Source organism: Temnothorax americanus, unplaced genomic scaffold (assembly GCF_048541705.1).
Source record: "Temnothorax americanus isolate GAGA-0224 unplaced genomic scaffold, ASM4854170v1 Scaffold12, whole genome shotgun sequence".
NCBI lineage: Eukaryota > Metazoa > Arthropoda > Insecta > Hymenoptera > Formicidae > Temnothorax > Temnothorax americanus.
Window position 1 is genome coordinate 1,050,640 of NW_027509253.1, and position 25,083 is coordinate 1,075,722.

Sequence of the window (25,083 nt, forward strand, 5' to 3'; positions counted from 1 at the left end):
ACGGCTTTGCTATTCGTGCGTATCTCGAGATAATCGAATAATTATAAGATTATTCGCGTATCAGATATATCACATAGGAGCATTGATATGTTTGCTAATAAATACACTTCGAATAATGAAAAATGAGAAATATAAATCAACAATATAAAAAAATATATAGAGCAATTAATTTGGGATCGCAAATTTTAACAAATATACTTTTTCTCTTTTGAGAATTTCTTGCATTTATTTTACATTTATATTCGCATTTTGCGATATAAATCCTGCACTTCTAAAAATATATAATCTTTGTTCCTTCAACTTATTCCCTTTTTCTTCACATTTTTCACACACACAAGTTGTGACTATTAAAAATAATTACTTTACAGATATGTGAATAACAGGAATGTATTTGTACATTCAATGTATTATGCCCTTGTAAATTATATTATGTCGCTGTACATATCTAAATGCATCGTCGAGCATGTTTCTGCTGTCACTCTAGCCCCGTCAGTTTAACACCCTGAATCTTTTCCTGCAGCAGCTTCTCAAGCTTGCGCACGTCAATGGCGAATTTGCGAATGCCTTCGCTTAATTTATCGGTCGCCATTTGGTCTTCGTTTAAAAGCCATCTAAATTCGGCCTCGTCCAAGCTAATCTTTTGAAGGTCACACTTCTTCGCCGATTCCACACTCAGTACCTTGTGCACGGGCTCGTCGCTCTCCTCCAATTCTTCCAATAACTTAGGACTTATAGTAAGGAAATCACAGCCGGCGAGTTCCCTAATTTCACCTAATTATCAAAATATTTAAATCAAAAGAATAGCAACGTTAGCTGAATAATGAGATTTATGTTATTTATATATTTATTTTTATCCCGTACTTTATAATCTATATTCAAATAATAATTTGTATCGTAAAACTATAAACTATTATATGAATCATGATACTTACCGACGTTTCTGAACGAGGCACCCATCACAACCGTTTTGTAATCAAACTTCTTATAATAATTGTAAATTTGCGTTACAGAAACAACGCCCGGGTCCTCCTTTGCTTTATAAGACTTTTTATCTGTATTTGCCACGTACCTAAACAAGATTCCTTATCTTTACTCTCGCACAAATTTATCGACGAATGAGATTGGTGACACTCACCAGTCGAGGATTCGTCCAACGAACGGCGAAATGAGAGTAACTCCAGCCTCCGCGCAAGCAACGGCCTGACCAAAGGAGAACAGCAGCGTCAGATTGCAATGAATTCCATATTCTTCCTCCAATTCTCTAAAAAAGATTTATCGATGATTAACGAGGGCATGTTCATTAATTAAATATAGGATGCATATTTTAATTTGGTTTCTTATTTACTTCGCCGCTTGGATGCCTTCCCAGGTCGACGCAAGCTTAATCAAGATGCGTTCCTTGCTCACTCCGAGCTCTTCGTACAGAGCGATCAATCTTTTCGCCTTCTCGATACTGGCTTCCTTATTGAAGGACAATCTGGCGTCCACTTCTGTGGAAACTCTCCCGGGTATTATATTTAAGATCTCTTTGCCGAAGAAAACACAGGTGATATCGAGGGCTGCTTCAACTTGCTCGGCCAAAGTACTGAAAAAGAGGAAGCTCTACACGTTAAACAATATTTAAATTCATCGTGTATAATTTTTAATATTGTGCTTATTTAATCTAAACAACATCGCAAAAAGACTAATAGATTTAACAGCAAGTTAATCACGTCATAATAAATATACTTACGACCCGGACTGTTTGCCGCATTCCACGGCCTTCTCAATTAAATGAGCGTACTTCTTTTGATTAGCGGCAGCGAGGATCAACGAGGGATTCGTCGTTGCGTCTGTGGGCTTAAATTGCTCCATAGCTGTAAGAAGATAATAATATAATACCGTTAATATATAATGAACGTTAATATTAATGATGCTCATCATTTGCAATGTTCGTAATTATTTCCATTTTATTTTATTTCGATTACTCCACATTTATATATATTCGTTATTATTTGACAATTATATATATATATAAACAATTTGTTCGATTGCTTTCGCTCGATACGCCTCTATCAAGGATAGGAGCGATAAATATTCTATTCTTAGAGGTCAACAAGCCGGGGTCGCGATATTTCGTATGTGTGCACTGATATCCGTCTTATTATCAGTTGCACAAATATGTTGATTTGTTCAACATCGTTCGATTTTTCGAACACGATCTATCGGAGGATCCGCCGTGAAATCGCGATAACAATTTCTCAAATTCGAAAGGAATAAATTAAGCTCGCGTGTTAAGGTGAAGGCAAGAATGCGTTATCGTTAATCGAGTCATCGCGCGTTAATCAAATCAATACGCCGCGTTATCGTCACTACAACGAAGCGTGGACAACTCAGGCGTGAGAAAAACTCCTTTAGTTTCAAGATAGCGCATCAGCATATGCACGCGTGTATTATTAATGAGCTACTTTTAATCAAAATCACGTTGACAAAAATGTGTATATATATATATAAGGTGTTCTAAAAGTCGCGCAAGTTTTAATACTTAATATATATAGTATAACAATATTTAATAATAGTGCGCCGAGATAATGAATGACACTCGAGTTGGGCAACAAGATAAAAAAATATCCTAAAAGTAGTAATATTTAAGTGTTTTTTAATATTTAATAATAGCGCCAAGATAATGACGCACGAGTTGTACTGTAGGATAAAAAAATATCCTAAAAGTGGCGCAAGTTTTAATATTTTAATAAGTAATGCCAAGATAATGAATATGAATGACGCTCGAGTTGAACAACGGGATTAAAACAATTTCGACGAATCGCACAATAAAACACAACAATAGCGATATTTTAAGATAATCGATCGGCACATCGATACTCTTCGTAACGATCGTGTGATCTTCTATTTTACACAAGCACAATCGTGTATTGTTTCTATGATTGTTTCTTTCTTTCGAAACGAGAATTTTCAAATACGTTCAAAACTAATAATAATTTCGAAAATAGAAATTATTATATCACCCCTTCTTAGTAGTCGCGATTATTTCGTATCGCGTAAATGATATCGAAATATATACGTACAAGAAAAAACGGATGAAGAAATCTCTCGTATATCTTCAAAACGAATCAAGTTAAAAGAAGAAAGAATTAAAAAAACGAAAACCTTGTACAATCGTTCATGGTTCGAAATCACGTGGTTCGACGCGCTCGAAAAAAAGTGCAAGCGTAGCAAGACCCCCCCCCCTCTTGCCCCGACCCCCCGTCGCTTTGCCAGCCCCCTCCCCATCCCGCCGACGTGACCGTCGTCGGGTTATCCGCCGTCGCCACCGAGATCGAATTCGAATTTCAACGGGTTTTACCATGAAAGTCGCCGGTGTCGGCGACCACCGTGGTGAGGTCCTTCAGCTGGCTCAACGAGCTCATGATCTTCGTCTTCTTCGACTGAGGCTCGCTCATGGTCGCCGTAGGTATTTATGCTCGCGCGCGCCACAAAGATGAGAACTGGAACTTTCGGGCGTCTCACTCGCGCGGGTGCTCCGTAAGCACTGATATCTCATCGCGTGTCGTATGACGACTCCGTCGTACGCGGCGATTGGCCGTTCGACAGAGAGTTTCCGGAGCGGGTTCCGAAAGCGGGTTCCAATCGGCACGCTCGGGGGAAAGGGTCTCGTCGAATGAAATCCGCGATTCCGCGATTTCCGCGGCCGAACCTCGACGGATAGGCCGCGGCCAACCGCTCGGCAGACTCGCGCAAAAGTCAAAAGAGTGCGCGCGCGCGATACGAAGCGATCATTAAACTCGGAACTCGAGGTAAAATAAAAAACAGCAATTGTTCGATTATAACCGATTTGCACGAGCGCGAAAATAAATGACGAACTCCACAAGCGTATACCATTAGTGTAACCGAATTCGATTGACGAGTCAATTTAAAAAAATTGATCTAGTTATGTCGCGTGATCGTAAAGTATCATAAAATAATTATTAAAACATAAAAAAATAGCGTAAAAGTATTTTGAATGTGACGTGAAACTTGGACGGCGTAATTTCACCAAACATTTTTTAGATTTTATCTTCATACGGTAGATGGAAGTACAGCTTTATTGATTTATTTTATAGTTTTATATTTATTTACCTCGTGACTACTTAGCAAATATTTTAAAAGTGGAAGAAGCTTGTTTTCTGAAAAAAAAAACTGTTTTATACGAGGAAATTCTCATAAAAACTGTATTTATTAAAATCTATTTAAATTAAGTACATAGTGTGTGTGCGAGTATATAGTTACTTACTGGCCTATAAATACATTTTTGATCAAACGTACAGAAATGCGTCTTGAAGCTATATAAAAATAAATTCGAATAGTGTCATCGTGTTTCTATCTATAACGAACAGGTAAAACTATTACGGGGCGTAATTTCGTTTTATCTCTATATGTTACGTTTGCTATTCTTAACTTCTTGATTTCGATTATCACAAGGTAATTCAGAATCAGAGTCGGATATAAAAACACGATTGCGCTCGTGATTCTTTCGTATGTACAACGTAACGATTCTCTCGTACCTTTTCAGAAGACTCGTGACCGATTATTTTTTCAAAAATAGCATTTGCCAGATCGCTATAAATATAATTTCTTTCTATTTGAATGCATTAATCGTTTTCATTAATGCACTTAAATTGCTTCTACTTTTGATAAGTATTTAAGAGTCCGTATCAATTTAATATATTAGTCAACAAGAATTTGAGGAAAACTTATGAAATCGAGTATTACTTCGTTGAAAATAATCTCGTACTTTCACTACTATCAGACTTTCTCAGCGGACGTATGCTTATCGAGGGCCGCAGGTTTCGGCTGATGGCTATAGAGGAAAATCGAACAGATGACGAGGAGCGCGCCCAGAGTAAACTGGAACGACAGATGAAAGTCGAACAGATAAATGGAAGCTATGCAGGAAATTATGATAGCCAGGGACGTGGCGAATCCTTTCAGAATGTTGTCGGCGTATTTGACTACCATGGCTACGATCAGTCCACCACCCGCTTGCAGGACCACCAGGTAGCAAATGAACAGGTCGTAGCCGAAAAAGAAGCCCTGCTTGCGCATGACATTACCGTCGTGTAGAAAACACGTGCCCAGACCGAACGGTATGGACAACACGCTCAGTTGCACGTTTCGCATCCACACGGAAATGTCAGAGCCCTTGAGTATCTTCTCGAAGTAAATTCCCGCGAAGCCAGACAGGAAACACGCGCTTAAAGCGGCGGAAAAACCCAGCCAATGGTTTTGTTCGATGCCCGAGGGTAACGGCGCTTTCACAGTTTGCGCCAATTGTACCAGGACCACTCCGACGACCAAGAGCACGAGAGCACCCCACTGGGTAGGGTGTAAAGATCTACGCAATATCGTCACTGCGAAGAAGGCAGTCGTCAAAATTTTCAACTGATAGGTCACCTGAAGAATATAACATTCATTTCAAATACTGTGTCATTATAAAGTTGTTGTATATTAATCAATATCTGTTAATTTGCGCTAATTGGTATTCTTCTACATTTTTCAAAACGAGACAAAACATTTAGCAAGACTGTCTTACCTGATGTGTGGCTGCATCCAAATTCGATGCAGAAACATAAAGTAAATTGTTTTGAATAATGTACAGAAGGGATGGCACGCAAACTTTCAAGGTGTCAATAGGTTGCTTCACGATTGTCATATGTAACGCTTTGTAAAATTTCTCAAAGCTTCCCTCTTCGATGTATACTAATACAAGGCAGGTAAGCAACTTGACTGCTTCAGCCATCACAACAGCTAGGAAAGAAAAGTGATATTGTTATCTTTATTACATTGAATGTAATAAAGATTTTCCGTGTTAAGATACTGACGATATTAGCAATACTGATTGTATTATTTCTAACGCAGTTTATATTTACCGGTGGAAGAGAGGAACATATCCCCTGCTCTGGTACGGGAATATCGCATGCTGAGGCCAACCATAGCATTTTGAAGCGTGAGAGTAACCAAGCTCACGTACTTCAATGTTAGTCCAGTTCCTGTAACGTACACATATGCCAGAGCGTTGTTCATAAATATTCATTAACGTATACATAATATTAATGATACACTGACTTTGCGAAGTCTTGTTCATGTTGGTAAGGTCCGTTGAGCTTTTTTAAGATAACTTGTAGTAGGTATTTTTTCACAAGCTACATTTTCCCTAGAATCATAAGAGAGAAGTGCGTGTTAATTTTCCATTAAAAAAAAACATTTCATTATAATTCTTTCCTCTGCCTCTCACATACGTATAACGGTCAGTTTCTAGTCTAAAGCCATGAATAGAAGAAAGAAAAATGTGTAATGCATCTAGGTATAGAATATTAACTACTTTTGAGCTATAAAATTAATTGTCACGAATGAAAGTGATAAGAAACAATTATGTGATTCATAATCTGCAGAAGAAAACCGATAAAAGACAGCACAGAGTATTTCGCAATATAGGAGTGTCACATATGTCTCACAGCACAGAATGTTGTCGTCAGTTTACAAAATACATTTTATCGGATAAAGATAATTAAAATAGAAATTATTTTTTAATTATACACTGCATTTATTTGTATACATGTCATATTGACATTAGGCACTGTGACAACCAGTCGTGCGAGTTTTGACAAACTAGTCGAAAAATCAAGAGGATCGTCTTGAAGATCCAGTAAGGAAATGTTAAAAAGCTACAACGCGCAAATTGGAGCAGCTGATTAGCTTTCGAAATAATACTTATCAAAGGTATGCACCTTTCCCGGAATTTTTGTACACGTTGAACTGACACGTTGAACATTCGTACTTCGCAAGAATGCCTAGTTATTTTCCTGTCGATGTCACCGTCGATTGGCCTTGCCCTCGTTGTTTCCCGTTTCATTCCTAACCTATTCGAAACGTGAAAAATACGATGAGATAAATGTAGATTTTTCTTTGTTATACAGCAAATAATGAATTCCATATTTGTTTCCATATTTTTTCAATAATGTGTTATCTAAGGCCATTGCACGTAACAAAGTTTAGTCATAATTGGTCATAATCGTAATGGCTCCTGCACACAGGACGCGGCAGCGCGGCAATGCGGCAACGCGGCACCGCGGTAACCAATTACCGTCTTGCATTTCCGTTCTACTTCTGAAAGTAGTACGGAAAGGCAGATGGTGATTGGTCGCCGCGTTGCCGCATTGTCGCGCTGCCGCGTCCTGTGTGCAGGAGCCATAAGGCCGTAAGAAAATAGACCAATCACACTCGAGTATTCTTCGAGCTCAAAGCTTCATTGGCCGCGTTCAGCAGACACAACTGTTGTTCGTCTTATGAACACTCTGCGTTGCGTGGTCGTTATAAAAGTAAGAGCCAATCACGTTCGACTGCTACTGAGCGGCTTGGTCTGTCGAACGCGACCAATCCACTATGTACAGGTTACGTCACGTTACGTGGTATTCGAGTTTCGAGTATAATTGGCGTATCTCTTTTTGTCTATAGTTTGAGTCAGTTTGAGTCACAGAGTCACAGAAGTGGAAAGGAACATATTTTTGTTAACCTCACATTTTATATCAAATATTTTATTATTGTGACTATTGTGAAAGGAGAAAAATATAGCAAACATGTCTATGGTGATTACTTATAGTTTTATGTCACATAACCGATAATATTACATTTTGATTGTTTAATATATAATCTACTTACGTCTCAATTTTTAACTTTTTAACTTTTATATTTAATTTTAACCTCCACAATATATATTCGTTATTAATATTTAGTACCTACAATTTTACGTTTCTGAAATTACTTAAACATCAGAAATGTGATAGGAATAAGAATGCATCAAGAAATGTATGGAATAGTACATAATTACGTTGTCATTAGTATAATATATTGATCATTGTTATATAACTTTTTTTTTTCATAGCGACCTGATGATCACCGAAGGAAATGGAACCGCGAGGAATATGAGAGGATAGCACTTCAAAGACTTCAAGATGAGATTGCGGAGGAAGACTTAGGGATTCCCAAGCAGCCAGCAGTTAAAAGGGAATTGTTGAAGCAAAGAGATTACAAGGTTGATCTTGAATCTAAACTAGGAAAGAGTGTGGTCATCAATAAAAATACACCCTCGTCGCAAACCGGAGGGTAAAATTCAGTTTCCCAGTTATCTTCTAAAGAATACGAAATACGCAACAATTGTATAATTATATTAATAAATAGGATACAAATAATTAGTGTACAATAAAATTGTTCTATATATTCTATTTTTACGCAAAAAATTTCTAATTGATTAGACTAATGACTAATTGTTATATTTTTTTTTCACAGGTACTACTGCAATGTTTGCGACTGTGTTGTCAAAGATTCAATCAATTTCTTGGACCATATCAATGGGACAAAACGTAAGTTTGAATAATGAAAATTATAATAAAATATTTTTTTTTTAATTAATACTTTTAATTTTGTTCATCAGATCAACGTAATCTGGGCATGTCCATGAAGATAGAGCGATCTTCATTGGAGCAAGTTAAGGCCAGATTTGCGCAAAACAAAAAGAAGCTCGAGGAAAAAAAGAAAGATTATGATTTGGAGCAACGAGTAAAAGAACTGAAGGAAGAGGTTTGTTTTTTTTCCTCTAAGATCGTGTTTTAAGCTTTTTTTCGTTCAATTTATTAACAAAGTTATTTCTATTATCTATAGGAAGAAAAAATCAAAGAGTACAGAAAGGAGAAGCGAAAGGATAAAAAGAGAAAGATTGAGGAGCTCAACGAGGATGATGCAGGACCTTCCGACGAGATGGCCGCGATCATGGGGTTCTCTGGATTTGGCTCGAAAAAAAAGTGACTTTGACAAAGAAAATATTGTTTCTTTGACGAAGATCGTGGCTGATACGATCTGAAGACTAATAGAAACGAATAAGTGTGACGAACAGTTTTAATTCCAACTATAAATGGAATTCAAGGGGGCAATTTTTGTGAATATATGTTTATGGTATATTTTTCATTTTTCTATCATTGTCACAAGAGTTTCGTATTTTAAAGCGAGAAAGAAAACTTAATTGTGCAAATCCGACCAACGTGATCATAACAGATCACATGAGCTTAAATGTTAACTTAAGTAAGATTAATTAAAATTAATTAAGATTATTTGAGTACAAATTCATAATGTAAATAATTTAAGTACATCTTTGAAGTAACTCTCTATAATATTTTTGACGAGTTTCTCTTCACTGCGAAAGTGCAGGACTTTATTATGATTAGCTAATGCCGAAAGAAAATGTGTCGTGCGTGTAGAAATAAAATTTACGAATTACTGCACATAAAATTTAACAACCGATATTATCCTATTTAAATCGCGTGTCATTATCTTAATGCTTTTACATGAAACTTTTGGTGGATATTTTTTATTTGTTTTAATTCCGTTGATAAAAATAGTCATATCAGGTTGAAAAGAATACGGCCGAATGTTTATTAATATTCTTGTCGTGATCAGTCTATTTATAGTGTTTTACCGATAAATTTTCTGCCCGTATAATGAACGTACTACACTGATAAAGCATTAAATCAAGACTGAGGAAAAGTTAGTTAAGTTAAAGAAACTTTATGCGTCTTGTTTTAACAACCCAACACAATTATACAATAAACTGAGAACAGCCAGTATTTATATATCAATTGAATGATTTCCTTCGCAAATGTAGAAACACTTCTGTTGCGCGGTATATAATTTCTACTTCTCGATTCGAAATCAAGATTTTATTAGCTAATATAGGTACCGTAAGACTTTGTATCGATTATAATATAAGTTTTATAATATGTGCTACGGCTATGGTCAGTCCCGTAGGAAGCACATAGGCGGTCCATGCATGTTCCAAGTCCTGTGGAACGAAAGTAATGGATTCTTTCTCCTTTTTCTTCAGTATATTTTCCTTCCGCGGACACTTTCTTTCTTGAGAGACCCTCTCGCGCGAGCAAGATAGGAGGGAGAAGATCTCCATGGTAGTCATGGTACTCGTCTCCCACTTCGCCGAGGATCAGGATCTACAGCGGGGCCCACGTCGGGGGCCAGATTCCGGGACCGGAGCGACGGCGCAGTGCCGGTTGATGTGCAGTCGACGTAGCTCTCACGCGGTGCTCTCTCGCGCCGACGGCAATCCGTCAGCCCGTTATTCGAAAGTCCGCGGAAGCCGCGCGTGTCGGAGTCGCGCGTCGTGCCTCAGTCGCTCGCACGTGACTTGCGTGAAGTGACGTGACGTGACGCGCGAGCCATCGCACGTGCCACCGGAGGTGTCGTACATTCCGCGCGCGTTCGCCCTTTTACGCGCCCTTACAGTATTTTCCGTAAATCGGACTTAAGATGGACACGTTTCCTCAGGAGAGATGAAAAAATTAGTGAACAGTTTTTTGTTGGAAAAATAAGACAAATGTGCTGTTTTTCGGAAAAGAAAATATACGTGGAAGAAGCGAAGGAACAAAGAAGAATGCCTTAGTGTTTGGCGAGGATAGTTTTGGGGAAAAGAAGAAGTTATTGTCAAAAAAAAAAATGAATGGTACATAATGAATAAATAAATATAAAACAAACGTTACACACTTTAATATTGGAGATAGACACATTCTGACAAAAGTTGAATTAATTGGGGAAAAAAAAAGTTCGCTGTGGAAGGATAATTTCTATCTGGAAAAAGATTGGGACTGATCGGTTCATTGAAGATAGATTCGTATTGAGTTAGCTCTTCAAGAGAAAAATTCCCGAAGAAGGACTCTACCCGCAAATAAAAGAAATACGAATTGATCGATTGAAACAAATCTCAGCATCCAAAATAATTATTTTCTCATGAAAAGTTTGGAATGACCATTTAAAAAAAGAGATCGAATCAGACATATTGCTACATAAAGATGAAGAAAGCGAAATATTCAGATAAAGAAATTTTAATATTAATTTAATCTTTTTTATGAGTCTCTCTCTAAACACTTATATAAACTTTCCGGAGCAGCTTCGCTCTGTCGCGAATAAATTAGAGTAGCTTCACGAAAGAAACGCCTGACGATACGCCGCTCTCCTGGTGCCTGGGATTTTACTACCATCGTCAACCACGAAGAATCTCTCGCTCCCGTCTCCCATCTAATTATAACCAATTATATTAATCAGTGCCGGCTAATGTACGCTCGCGGAAAATGCGACAGGCAGCCACGTCGAATCTATCGGACTTGACACGGAATTCAACGGATTGATGGACATCGACGGCGGTTTTACGAGCGTCTCGATCACGATTCGTGAGCACCGTAGCGTGGCATTCGATTCAAGTTGAAGAGCGAGACGTCGAAGTAGGAGAACGACGATGTCGCGAACTCTGCAGCCGATCGAGGAATCCAACCCCGGCAAGTCATCGGGTAAGACCTCGTTTCACCATTTTTGATGACGATTTCTTCAGTTAATCTTCCAGAAATCACTGACCTTGGCAACAATTTTCAGATAATTATATTTTGAGAAATTCAATGTCTGTTAATAAAGCAAAGATTAGGTAAAATAGAGATCTTTCACATATAAGCTTTTTTATTTAAAAAAATTAAATTCAGTTTTTTTTTTTTTTTTTTGAAAAAGTAGTCAGTAAAATCGAAAAGATATGAATCTCATAAAGAAAAAATTAACATAAAAATAAAATTAATATACTGCAAATGAAGTGGCCTGAATTTCTAAAAAATGCAAGACTTTTTCTCTTGGGAAATATCATTTCAGTATTTGGAATCTAACGTTCTTTTCACTTTTCAAATGTGTAAAAATCTACGAAATCCTCTGACAAAGAGCGCGTAGTAACGTTTTCTTATTCTAAAACAACGGTCGCTTTCCCTTTTCTTTTTCACGGAAGTGAAAAGGATCGGACACGCACCGTGTTGTTATCTGTTACACGGAGCCTGCCCACGGCTCTTATTTCCAACTCTTGTTTTCGAAACAGCCCGCGATCACTCGTGCGTGATTGAACGGATCGTCGAAGTGGATCCGACGAAACAGGCTAGCTGCGAACGTTCGGCAGAAATTTCCGCTTCACGACACCCGGGTTCGGTCAGCGAGACTGTGAAAAGTCGCGAACGGTCATAGAAGAGTAAATTGAAATTTGCATATCGGTACAAGTGGAACTTCAATCGAGTCATCAAACCGTCTCTTATTGAATTCCATCAATATTATGTCGCTTAAATTATTATATAGATTTTAATAATTAAGAAAGATAACGAATCTCATCAAGACAGAGTAATATTTTTAGTCTAACGCCATAAAGAATGTGAAATTACATGCGAGATTAACATATACGCTTATATAATAAAAGAAATGGTAATCTCTTATAATTATGAGTTATTACTATTATGTAACACATGCCGTATTATTATTATTATTATTATTATTTATTGTCGTATTTATTAAATGCAAAGATCACGGACACTAGTTCGCTGTAAATTAATCAAATTATTATAAGCAATTTATAAATTTGATATCGATCACGCGTTATGCCATTTACGATTTTTCGTTTCAGTCTATATTAACATCGCATCACAATTTTTTTTCATCGCTTTCGTATATATAATCGCGAATAATAATGAAGTTTCGGTCGCGTCGCAGCGTAACGTGCCAATTAAATCGCGCAATATTCCGAAAAGTTGTAGCTCGTTATGGCGCGATTAATCATTAAATCTCCTCTCGGCATGTAACACCCGCCGCTGGCAGTTATTAGTTACGAATTGCGATCTACTTTCACAATTAATGCCGGTTGTACGTATGTATTCGCACTCGGCCAAGTATATTGCTGCTGTAACAGGTGGAACGTGAAAACTAACGGCTGTCGGCAAGATCGAAAAAATAAATGATCCATTTGCGTCAATTATTCGCCGCTGCATACGTCAAAGTGTTCTAATTCCGTAACGACAGACTTCCCCCCCCTTCGTTACATGAATATAACAAATTGTATTGTTAATAAATCATCGCTTATCCTAAGAATTGAATAGAGAAGTTTATTCCGTCGAGGCACACAATAGCGAAATATAAACTGAATTAAATTGTTACTACGTACAAATCAATTGTTCTTTATGGAAAAATGAGATGGTATATAGGGAAATTATTTTATAACAGACGAATATAAAACCGACATAAATTGGAATGTTAAAAATACGAAAAGTTCAGAAACAGTTTTATATAAAATATTAATGAATGAAAAAGATCTCCAAAGGATTATATTGACTACGCAATCGTATATCTTAAAATGAAAAGGGTTAAACCAAATTTAGACATCTCACTTACGCGCCTAATGCATATCTCGCATCGCGTAATTATACTGGAAAGACGTGCGCAATTACATGTTCGGCCAGAATTATACGAGGCGGTAAAATGATATGCTGGCTTGTAAATGAGCCATCTCCCTGGCGATAATTATATAGGAAGATTCAATCGTTCGAACCGCTGAGCTTCGCAAAATAAAGTTTCTTCAGCTGAACCAAAACCAGAATAATGTAGAAAAACCGCTGTAAAAATATCTAAAAAGCGTCCAATTTCTCTGACATTTTTAGACTTTTAGATATTCTGTTTGAAAATATTTTAAATTGAAAAAAAAGTTACGTAGAGAATTACTTGTCATCTATTTAATAATAAGTTAATTTATTTGTAAAATCTGATTCATTTTTACGATATAAAATCGAAAAAATTTCAATTCAATATTTTATATTACAGAATAAAATCAGATTTTTTTGATAATTTAATTCCGGATGAACTTAATCCTTAATAATTCAAAAAGACTCGATTCGAAAGAGTTTAAAAACCGCTTAAAATTAATTAATGACTAGCAGTAATTCCAAGTTTTTTATGACATATATACCGTCGTTATCCTACCAAAAAAGAATTGAAACCCACGCATCCCGTCACGATGGAAAAATATCGGTGTTATTGCGTAAGGCGTCCTCTATCTCCTCGCGGGTCCAATTCGTCATGGGTTCGTAGACGACGCCCAGTCTCGAGCTTCTCACGACGTTTCCCTCGACGGACACCGGCTCCCTCCTCGCGGCCTGTATGAGAACGAAAAATTCGTCCGGCTCGCCGTTTTCCGTCATGTAACGGATCCGGACCTCCCTGGCTCCGTAGCCGCCCTCCGCCACGCTCACGTGGCCTCGCTGGCGGACAGACGCGGCGATCACGCAGGTGATGAGCTTGCCCGGTCGAGCCCTGTAGTACACCTCCGCTCTAGTGCTCACCGGAAGATACGACTTGTGGCTGTCCAGCTGGACGAGTCGGGACGTCGCTTCGTCCTTGGTGAACGCTTCGCCCTGCATCAGCCACGTAGTTCTACAAAAGAGAAGTTCTCGCGTCTGCGAAGGTCTGCGAAAGCGGGCGCGCGCGAGCCGGCGAACGATTGCGATTGAGTTTCATAAAAGCCGTTATGAGGCAAGAGACTTCCTCTCTTCGGAGTAAGAAGATACTTTATCGAAGGAGAGAATTGCGTTATCTCTAAGCTACTCCAACGCGTTAAATCGCGAACTACAGGATGGATCAAGAGATTTCGAGAGAGTTCTGATCAGATAAAAACGGAGATTGCTTTGATGCACGAACGAGACATCGCAGCCTTTTTGACAAATCATTCATTGAATATTTTTAAAATACATAGATAAATATTGAAAATATTATTATTTTTCCTCTTCGGGAAAATCTGATTAGCTTTAAAATATTACTATAAAGTCATCTTGCGAAAAATGTGTATATAGGTAAATGTTACAAACGATAATTCCAATAAAGATTTGTATTTTTTTCGAAAATTCATGTCGACAGCCAGGAAATCATTTTAGCTTTCAGAAAAAGAAAATTGTTTATTAATATGAATGTACTCACGGCTCGCTTAGTGCGGAGTTTAAAATGTAACAGAAGATTAGAAGATAAACGCGCGTCATCGTTAACAATTTGCTGATGCGCGAGAGGAGAATTCTGTTGTTAGCCGCCGGCTGATATTAGCTTGCCGATGCAAATTGCGTGCTCAATGTTGTGACGCTATTCCGTGTTCTTGGCCCGATATCATTATCGCGTGCGCGCGAAAACTATCGTCTTTGCGAGCTAGACGGTAGTGGAGCGTGTACTAAAATTAACGAAGAGAGCACGGTAACAGACTCTGACGTGGGCTGCTGTTATGACGATCCCTCCTCCTCCTCTTCTTCTTCCACCATGCGTCGTTTGCGAGTATTCGTGATTCTTTTCGCATATGTTGACTGTTTCGTTACAAATATTCTAAGTCCGTCAGCAAAAAATAAACGTTCTCGAATGGGCTAATTTGAACTTTGATCTTGAGATAGCCTTACATCCAATAAAAATCGCGTGTTTACAGTTAGTTGTATCGTTATTCGAACTTGACTTTACTCAAGACCTGAACTTCTTATATAGCTATATCAGAGCCATAAATTTCCAGGAAGAGGAAAAATGTACTTTGCTTGTTTTCCTTTTATCGCCTTTCTTTGCAAGAAACTTTCTTTCCAATCATTATGTTTCTTTGAACGTTATGAAAGCATTTTAAAGTTGGCTTGGATTTCAAGGCCTTAACTGATAAAACGCAAGCAAATCGACTGCTGTTCTCCTATAATCGTTTGTTAATTTATCGAAGAAGACCAAAGCAATATTGCACGTATAATCCTTTCGTAATTAAAACTTGGTCGTTCAAGGCATTTACAAGATCAATTCGACTAAATAAAAGGGATTGTTCGCGAAGGCGATAGATTCGAATATCAAAGCGACGGCTATAATAACATTAATAACTCCCTATACTTCTGCTATTAAGTTAATCATAACGCTCGAATCACCGTCCTAACGCGATACAGCACTTGCAATTTTCCACGCGCGCGCACGCTCAGCGTTTTAATGTACGTACTTTGTTGCGATCGGATCGTGCATTGACCCTCGTGGCGGATCTTGAATGATCCAAGGATCGTACGGAAGTACGGCCATTTCGCGAATGACGATGATTATCAGCTGCAAAACGCCTGATGGGCCCGGCGATAAACGCCAGCTATAAGTGGGATTGTGCTCGTGTATTTTCCTCCGCGCGGAAAAATGTCAACGTGCTGTGTCGCCGATGTATTTATGCATCTCAAGAGAGGCGTTGGGAAGATAGCTAGGTCGGAAAGTCTAACGGCCGGTATCATTATACGTAATCTTATGGTAACGACGGCTGATCGATCATCTCGCGCACCAATTACTATCTGCGCGCGAGTAAGACAACGTCCCGGGGCGAGAGACGATTAGGAAAAAGTACCCGACACAGCTGGCGCGATGATGCCGACTTTAAATCCCCGCACATGCGGCATTTCGCACATCATATTCCCATCATGTTCACCAGTAAATTTGATCGTTTTGATTCTCTTTAAAGCAACTTTAAAGACTGCGCATCTTGAAATGCAATGTTCCTCTCTTAATATTTTATTTTCTCTTTCAGTAAATTAAAAAAATTTTTCGATGTGATAAAATTTCTATAATAATAAGAAAAACTTTTTTTACACCAGAGAAATATTTTGAGTTCATTATAATCATTTTCTTCGTGAGCGCGTGTATGATTAGATAAAGTGGTTGAATTACTCGATTACTCAATTATCCTGTCCGATCTTGAAATATTGGCAAACAGAAAACGATAATAATCAAGAAATACGGCGCAATCTGAATACGCATTCTGAATATGAAAGAAGCATATTTGTACATCCACGTATAAAATAATACGTCGGAAATGAGTTGCGCCATTATGGACATGGTGATTAATTCTTGATCATATCGCGTGATAAAGTAAGGAAGTTTTGTAAAAGATTCGCAATATGCAATTAAGTTTAATCCTTTGAATTTTTCCAACCCATCTTGAAATAAAAAAAAACATTTTTTTTCTTATATCTATTACAAAATTGATAAAAATTCTTCTTGCATCTGAAGTGCCTATATATCAAACGCAAAATATAATCGCGGTATGTATAGATTTGGATCTTAGCTGACGAGAATGTAGAGAGTTGACGACGTCGCGAAGAATGTGAAATTTTCTATTTCGCGAATCTGGTCACGAACGAGGACCACATCCATCCCATCGACCTCCGCGACCATCGGCCACCACCGCGTCGATACTGTGGTATTGTTCTTCGTTAAAACTAAAGTGGCCGAGTGCCATTTGCCTTTTGCGTGCGAGCCGGTGCACTCGGTGTTCTCAGATCGAACAGCGAGGAGTCGAAACGTTAACGAAATAAGAATTAGGGCGTAAATCGAGCAACAAGTTGAAGAAAGTGATCCTCGTAACTGAAGAAGTATCCATGAATATTGGTGCATGACATTCGTAAATTGAGACGATTCCGTCCAGACACAATTAGTTAATTGTATATTCTCAAGACAAATCAAAGGTGAGCAATGATCTTCGGGATTAAATCCCACGAAAGGTTTACGGACGCTTCTATGCTTCAATACCACGCGCGCAACAGAAGAAATTAGAATAATTTTCAAGAGCCAAGATGAAGAAAGTGATTCTTATAGCTAAAGATTTATTTATCTGATTTTACATTTTATCGTATAATTAAAAATTGATAAAGCCGAGCAATATGACTCTTGAGTTTAATTTCTCAAAGAAACCACAAATTCCTCCAAGTTGTGTGTGTGCACTGTCTGCTCCAGCGTTCGTTGAGGGTTAAGAATTCACAGCACGAAACATTCTTCTTTATACGCGCCGCAAATCGATTATCAATCTCGTGTCAGCGTCACTTTTAATACGGTACTCCGATCTCGAATCGTCGGTCACGATTCGATGAATGCGTGACATCCGGTGCGGACCCGTTGGACACGAAGAATTCGTCCAGGATGGTGGCCGAGCTGGCTGGCATTTCCACGGCGACGGTCGACGGAAAATCATCGGACGTTGGTGGCACCTCGAAAACTTACGAACGACCCAAGTGGATCCAAACGGCGACGCGCGAGCCGATCTACAGCGTTCTGGACAGCGACGAGTGTATCGCGACGAAGAGTCTCCCCCCGGGTGCCCACGGCAAGATCGTGGTGATCAGCGCGGTGAAGAACGAACCGAAACGGAAGCTGGAAAACGAGCAGCGAGAATTACCGTGCGTCTGGTCAGCATCCCAAAATAAAGCGTCGCCGATCCTCGAGATCGAGGACGAGAACACTCTCTACAGCGTGGTGAGAAAACCGAAGAAAGTACGGTTGCTGGAAACGTCTTCCGAAGCGAACGAGGAGGACGAGAGGCCCGAACAGCAGAAATCAGACCCCAAGGACGAGTTGTCCAGGCGAGTTGAGGTAAGAAAGTGGCTCTACGACACGCCTAGAGAATCCCTTCCGGATCCGCCGGAAATGTATTTCGATCGTTGCGAGCACGAGAATACCTGGCCTGACCAGGAGAACTTTGTGGCACTGCCCCGAGGAGTGGTGGGCCTCGTGGGTCCCTACAGAGTGTACGGAAATCCCAATGAGAGGAGAGAATACATGCTGCAAGAGGAGGAACTTGTTGAAGAGGTAGTGGATCCGGAGAGTGAAAAAGTACAGGAAGAGGAGAGCAAGGACGAGCATCGTCCTTGCTCAGAGGGTGTCAGAGAGCAGCATCAGAGGGCGAAATGGAGGATCAGGGAGGACGACGAAGAGACCCTGGTGCCGGATATCCGAAATCTGTCGGGTTTCGCGGAACCGAGAACGGATATCGGCAAGAGAGAGAGTGACGACTGGAAGAACGAACGAGGATCAGTGACGAAAGTGGATAAGTCGGATTGTATCGAGGGGATTCTATCCGGCAAAGAGGAACGCGCGGTGGATGTACCGGATACGGTATCCGCGATCTCGACAACGTCGATGAAGGAGAAATGGGGTGAGAGAAGGTCTCTTAAAACGAACTAAAATTAAAATAAGTGTTTTTTGATAGCGTGGTCAAAAAGTCATAGCGATACAAAAAGTTGACGTTAAAATTGGAAATGGTCAAGTAGTCTTGGAGAATGTGAGATTAAAAATGAAGCCGTGGAGAGATAAAATCGGTATAATACTGTGTAATTGGTTGTCTTTACATTCAATTTAATTCTATTAACTGTGTATTAATATGTATACCGGTTGTAGTCTCGATTTTATCTCTCCACAGCTTTATTTTTAATCTCAAAACTACTTGACCATCTTCAAGTAGTCAATTTTAATGTCAACTTTTTATTTTTATTGTAGCTTTTTGACCACGCTATCAAGAAGCGCTTACTTACTATTAACTTAATGACCGTTGAGAATTATAGCTTTCATTTATCATTTGATGTCACTGATATGGCTCAAAGCGGAGCCAAAACGTCCGTTTTACATCTTAATATTTAGGGTTAATTATAATTAAATATTGTCATTGTGACTACCAACAACCGCGTTATTCTCTCATTGCCCATTTTTATCCCACTTTGTTATAAATATTATGTCGTTTATTATTAAGCAATTAAAGACATTCCTGGATACAATAAAATAATTTTAATTGAAATAATTTAATTTAAAACGAGAGTTATGTACAATTTTATTTACTTTTGTGAATAATTAATTATATTTAAGATCACGAATATAAAATCATATTTATATAAATATTGATTTAAAACTAAATAACTCTCTATACTTGACTATTAATTTAGGAACTATAATTATCGTTTCTATAAGAACCCATTAAAATTAATGAACTTAAGAAATGTCTGCAAATTGACACGGCTGTTTTCCTCGCCTGCGATCTCTTTTGTCGCAGCTTGCTCACTTGTAAATTACAATCAGGTGCGTGCAATGGGTTGCGAGATTGATAAGTGGCACCGACAACGACTAGGCGACAACGGCGTATAATTCGGCAAAGTATGTCGTCCACACATTCGGTATGCGTGGCGACACGTGTCTTACGGTATTGTCCAGCAAAATGGACTCGAGTAGCGGTAGATAGTACACCGGGTATGCATACGCATCGGCGTCTCGATACGTGCGGAGTGTGGCTCATGAGCCAACGCGATAAGGTCAACATTCGACTAAGGACTGCATTTCTATGCACCTGGTTGTCTATCGCGATCCCCGCCTGCCTTGCTCGAGCAACGGTGAATTGTCTTACTCGATTCTAAAATTAGATTCTCTACGGGATGACTCGATGCCATTAGCAGCCCAGCGGAGAATGAACAGGATGTCATTCCGTTTCAGCACTATGCTGAAAATATTATTGACTTTCGACGATTTTTCTTTTTATAACAAAAATCGTAATGGAATTTTTAATAGTAAAAAAAAAAACTATCTGTACATATCGTTGATTGTCCATTTATTACATCCGCTTTTAACTTGTAATATTCAGACAAACGCTTCGGCACATTATTTTTCTTTTCCGCGCAAAGACTCGTACATTATAGCAATTCGGTCCCCTGCAGTGACGTTAAGAAGTCTATAATAATACTAACGGTTTTTGACATTCTTAACGTGCTATTTCATTGTTCGAGAGTTAAAACGAGTATCACACGCAGCTTTCTAGTCAAGTACAGTTCGTTCTTGCTTTCTTTCGTGAGACCTCTCATTATGTCTTCGTCCGATATGGTGTGGCTCTTCGGCACGGCGGCGGCCGCCGTAGAATAGCGTATATCGCACGTATGAATTGCGAGCGGCCGCACGAGACTTTCACCATTTTTACACACCTTTTACCATCCGCTGCGATCGGCATATTACAACCGGTGTCATCGGGTTGTTAAAATATCGCGACTCTTACTCTTATATACGCGCTCGAGACGAGCTGCCCGTTTCCTGGTTGACTGGCCTGAGCGTTTTTCATCATGCGAGCGCGCCGCGCGTTACGTCTCTCCCGGAGCGATGCGTTGCATCCGAGCGGATGTAGATTTGCATCGAGGAAATTAGAAAGCACGCGTAGCAAGCGGGCATGAGTTATTCTGTCGGAATTAAACGGGAATACGAAATACGTGATATAACCGCTCCGGGCTCCGCCATTGTCTCTCCTCTCGCAATCGGATCTCCTATGCGTAATTCTTCAACGACTCCAGAAGCGTAAAAATCGCGCGCGCGCGAGCGGGAGAAAAGACCTCTATTTATTCTTGCACATAACTTTTGAGGCCACTCCACCGTGCTGCGAATCGTTTTCTCCGCCGCGGAGAGAAAAACTTCACTTTGAAAACGTATGATCGGCGCGGGCGCGAGAGCGAGCGAGGGGTGAGATAATTTTGAACAATGTGCAATGTTCTGGTACGTAAATGATTCAGAAGGGATTTGGAAAAAATAATCTTGCCTTCGGCACTTCGGTAAATCCGATGCATTTGCAATAGCGATATAAAAATGTGAATAATATCAAGCAATGGTATGAATATTTCATTCGGATTTCCGATGCACATCGCATTTAAATTTTTAATAGAACGCTAAGCATTCCGATTATCAACTATAAAGTGCAAAATAATGCGAAGTTTAATACAATTCCTCGAATTATTTTCCGCACGTGCATTGATAAAATAATTTAATTTGATTTAATAATATTTTTTTAAATATCAGATAATAATAATTTAAAATAAAAATATATGAGTTGTCCCCAATTATAGAGTTCTGGACCATTCAAATATTAAAAATAACTAATAATCAGGCAGCTATTAAGTACTCGACTGCCCGTTAATTAGCAGCCCATTTAAGATTGTATCCCGCGCAATCCTTTCACTATAGCGGCGGATTGATGAAAAGTGATAAGGAAATACACAAATAAGAGATCTTGTTACAGACAAATGAGCCTAATTATCTCGAGATTCAACATATTCGTGGAAGAAACTGATATGAAATGCGGGCGCACTTCTTCCTCCCCGCGGCCGCCGTAACTTACTTTCGTGTTCTACTCCGTGCCCCGGCTCCATTCATCGTCGCGTCAGCCATATGACGCCACCGTTACTAAAAGCCTCCTGACAGCCCTCACAGTCACTGTTACACATAACTGATTCTCTGCGGTTAGATGATGCAGCGCAGCGCGCCGCGCGCTGCATCGCCGAATACCTACTCCGCCGCCGCTTGGCTCTCTGTACAGTTAACCACTTTTCTCGCAGCATTCACGGTGGCGGTGCACGGAACGGAGGCGCGAATTGCATCCACGCGAAAATATACACATCCGCACGTGCCTTCTCTCGCGGATAGCCATACGCGGTCCCGATTTTTCGACGCAGATGTTCTCTCGTCGAAACGACTCGCTGACGATATACCTGCATCATTATGGAAGTGCTGTAACGCGAGTAACGACGATACGCGCGGTGATAGATCTGCCTGAACAAATTGTATAAAAGAGGCAGAGCGGTACCAAAATCGTAACGAAGAAGGACCGACTCGAATTAGAAGGCAGACAAGAAAGTTTCTTATTAAAAATTTTTTATAACACTCCTATGTTGTCCACGTATCATCGTAAACTCGAAATGATTTTGTAGGTAAGCATTATTGTACACTTTTCAACGCAGATGTTCCCTCGTCGAGCGATTCGCTGATGACACTCTACGACTCTACCTGGATCATTAGAGAAATGTTACCGCGAGTAACGACGATACGCGCGGTAATACATCTGCCTGAACAAACTGTAAAAGAGGCAGAGCAGTAGCAAATCGTAATGTGAAGAAGGACCGACTCGAATTAGAAAGAAGCCAAGAAAGTTTCTTATTAAAATTTTTTTGCAACACTCTTATGTTGTCCACACAGAAAGAACGGTTTTGCTGAAGTATCTAAAAATTTAGCTGGATATAGATTTGAAAATAATTTTGTTGCATTATTAAAATAATTATAGTAAGTCGCTGAAGTATGATGATAATGCTGTAAAAAAATTTGGACATTTTAGCAATCAGTTTGAGTGTTCTACATAATTATTTTGACGATGCAACATCATTATTTTCAGATCAGTGTCTAGCTAAATTTTTAGATACTCCAGCAAAACCGTTCTTTCCGTGCACGTACGATTGTATACAGCGAGATGATTTCATAAGCATTATTATACGCTCGTTCTTTTTTCATAATTTAGCAATCTGTTAGGTACGTTATTAATATTCCTTAAATGGACATATTCCTTGTGTGTTTTAATAAAGCACAATCTTCGGCGTGTAAGCGATCCCGTTATAACATGATCGAGCTGCCGCGCGCGTGCTTATCTTTACAAGCTGCGTCTCTCGTCGAACGACGAGTCTTTACGCAGCTCGCGCGAAATAGCCAGAGAATCCGCCGTAATCTTTCAACCTGAATAAAAAAAAGGTCGAAGTACCCATAACACGATCGACGCTGCGCCGCAAAAACATTAGTCTCTTATTATTTTACTGGGATAATAAAATCCTCGTCGACAAGTCGGGCGAGATCTTCCACAGCGATCGTCATTAAAGTGCAATATCGCATATACGTGAACCGTTTCCTTGACGATATAACACGTGATTCGATCGCAAGATCTTCCCTGCGGTCCTTGCTTTCGCGTTTTCTTGTCGGCTATTATCTCCTTTTATCTATTCATTAGCGACGGGTATTTACGCGTCATTACCGTTGCACATCTGTTAGCACACCTGAGCGCATCTTTGGTCAACGATATCGAGTATAATATGCCAAGAAACTCTTTGCACATTTGTGTGTGTGTGTGTATAAATAATAATTATTCATAAATTTTCAAAAAAGATTATTCAGAAAGAAATTTTTTTTCTAATTAAATCTCTTTTTTGGGAGGTCTCTTAATTTTCTCCGACATCAATAAATTGTTTTTAAAAAAACAAAGATAACTTATTCATGCGTCTTTTTAAATTATCTTTTAACTCTTCCCTTCGCTACTTTTCCTGAATCGACCTTGCAACTGTTTGACTAACAGTTAATAAAAATATTTCAACTTTGAATGCGTTTCGGATGCTGACCAGTCGGCAAATGAAACGCTGTGTATGGGTGTTTCCGACTTATAGATACCTATTCCGCCGCAATCTCATCTCAGAGATTTATCATTACGAGAAAACGGACAGCTGGGCATGGGCAGATCCGACTCCAGATTTGCAAATGTCGCATTTCGTGTTCTCAATGGAAAACATATGTGGCACCGTCAATTTATATATCTGCTGACCATCAGGCACCTGTTTAAGCGTTTATAGAATACATAAATCGGATGATAACCTGTCGGTCGGAAATAATCGCTCATATACATCGTTTATAGTCCTTTCGCAATAAATGAGTGCGATTCGATCAATCTCCTTACAACTTTTCCGACCGTGACAATTCGCAATTTGTTAATTACATCGATTGAGTGATTGCTCATCGACGCGTGTTGATATAAGGATTATATTATTTATGATCTACGTTCGGCAGTTATGAGGTATATATTATTCACTGTTTCGAATCAAAAAGAAGATGCAATCACTCGTGAAACTTTCATGAAACACAGTAAATATCTCTGGTATTTTTAACATTATATGACATATTGATTATACCAGCAATTAAGACAAGCTTGTTTCTAAATGAAAAATGCATAGACGTCGTTAATTCTATTGAAAGAGACAAAATACAAATGTTCTCTAACTCATTTATGTTTGTTTTCCTGAGAAGTTATTCAAATTTTGCTCCGCATGAATAAAAAAGATGAAAATTTAATAAGTTATTCAAATTTTGCTTTGCGTGATAAGAATAAAAAAGAAGAAATAAGTCTTGTAATAATTATTAAAAACGTAAAAGACTTAATAAGACATTAATAATGTGTATTTAATGTGTATATAAAATTCCGAGAAAGTACGCGTCAGTCATCGTTATTCAAAATAATTTCGACGTAAATGATTTTATTGAAACTTTCATTAAATTTCCAATTCTCCGCTCGCTTTCCATCACGAATATTCGTATTCTCCTGAAATTAATTATGAACACATATCGATATCTTTGGATTGCCATTTTTCTCCGCATTATTAAGTGTTTCATTAACGTGGCCTTTTTCTGCATTAATGATTATATCGCTTTTTCATAATATAAATATCACAAATAATGCAATAATGTAATAACAATAAAATTACACACGCACGTCGATATCGAATCATAACTTTCTTCCTTTCGACATTGAATTGTGAGTACTAAAGCAGAAAAATTATAGAGTAAACAGTAGAA

At 38.8% G+C, this 25,083-nt stretch overlaps 5 protein-coding genes across 6 annotated transcripts in view; 2 read left to right on the forward strand and 3 right to left on the reverse strand.

Moving 5' to 3' along the window:
• Positions 1-338: 338 nt before the first annotated feature.
• Positions 339-3,542, reverse strand: Taldo (transaldolase). Its single transcript, XM_077398244.1, has 6 exons — positions 3,344-3,542; positions 1,733-1,856; positions 1,346-1,585; positions 1,136-1,261; positions 933-1,069; positions 339-771 (listed from the first exon to the last, which is right to left on the reverse strand). Exons 1-6 carry the CDS (start codon positions 3,438-3,440, stop codon positions 476-478), a joined length of 1,020 nt encoding a protein of 339 aa, XP_077254370.1. The 5' UTR covers positions 3,441-3,542; the 3' UTR covers positions 339-475.
• A 652-nt stretch (positions 3,543-4,194) lies between these two features.
• Positions 4,195-6,817, reverse strand: Ugalt (UDP-galactose transporter). Of its 2 annotated transcripts, XM_077398246.1 has the most exons (5): positions 6,765-6,817; positions 6,103-6,190; positions 5,907-6,026; positions 5,570-5,784; positions 4,195-5,430 (listed from the first exon to the last, which is right to left on the reverse strand). In XM_077398246.1, the coding sequence occupies exons 2-5, from the start codon at positions 6,119-6,121 to the stop codon at positions 4,783-4,785; spliced, it is 1,002 nt and encodes a 333-aa protein (XP_077254372.1). In that variant the 5' UTR covers positions 6,122-6,190; positions 6,765-6,817; the 3' UTR covers positions 4,195-4,782. The 2 variants fall into 2 exon arrangements, with proteins under 2 accessions (XP_077254372.1, XP_077254373.1); XM_077398247.1 differs by lacking the exons at positions 6,103-6,190; positions 6,765-6,817 and having other exon boundaries at positions 5,570-5,810.
• A 651-nt stretch (positions 6,818-7,468) lies between these two features.
• Positions 7,469-9,653, forward strand: LOC143893181 (zinc finger matrin-type protein 2). Its single transcript, XM_077398256.1, has 5 exons — positions 7,469-7,622; positions 7,919-8,139; positions 8,323-8,396; positions 8,468-8,613; positions 8,695-9,653. The coding sequence occupies exons 1-5, from the start codon at positions 7,614-7,616 to the stop codon at positions 8,836-8,838; spliced, it is 594 nt and encodes a 197-aa protein (XP_077254382.1). The 5' UTR covers positions 7,469-7,613; the 3' UTR covers positions 8,839-9,653.
• A 143-nt stretch (positions 9,654-9,796) lies between these two features.
• The window catches only part of LOC143893161 (proton channel OtopLc), a 28,483-nt gene continuing 13,196 nt past the window's right edge, over positions 9,797-25,083 (forward strand). Inside the window, exon 1 of the mRNA XM_077398206.1 lies at positions 9,797-11,381. Within this exon, the coding sequence (XP_077254332.1) occupies positions 11,330-11,381 (52 nt within the window). The 5' untranslated portion in view covers positions 9,797-11,329. The remainder of the gene's footprint in view (positions 11,382-25,083) is intronic.
• LOC143893184 (uncharacterized) lies at positions 13,843-15,119 on the reverse strand. The gene is made up of 2 exons (XM_077398261.1): positions 14,854-15,119; positions 13,843-14,313 (listed from the first exon to the last, which is right to left on the reverse strand). The coding sequence occupies exons 1-2, from the start codon at positions 14,910-14,912 to the stop codon at positions 13,893-13,895; spliced, it is 480 nt and encodes a 159-aa protein (XP_077254387.1). The 5' UTR covers positions 14,913-15,119; the 3' UTR covers positions 13,843-13,892.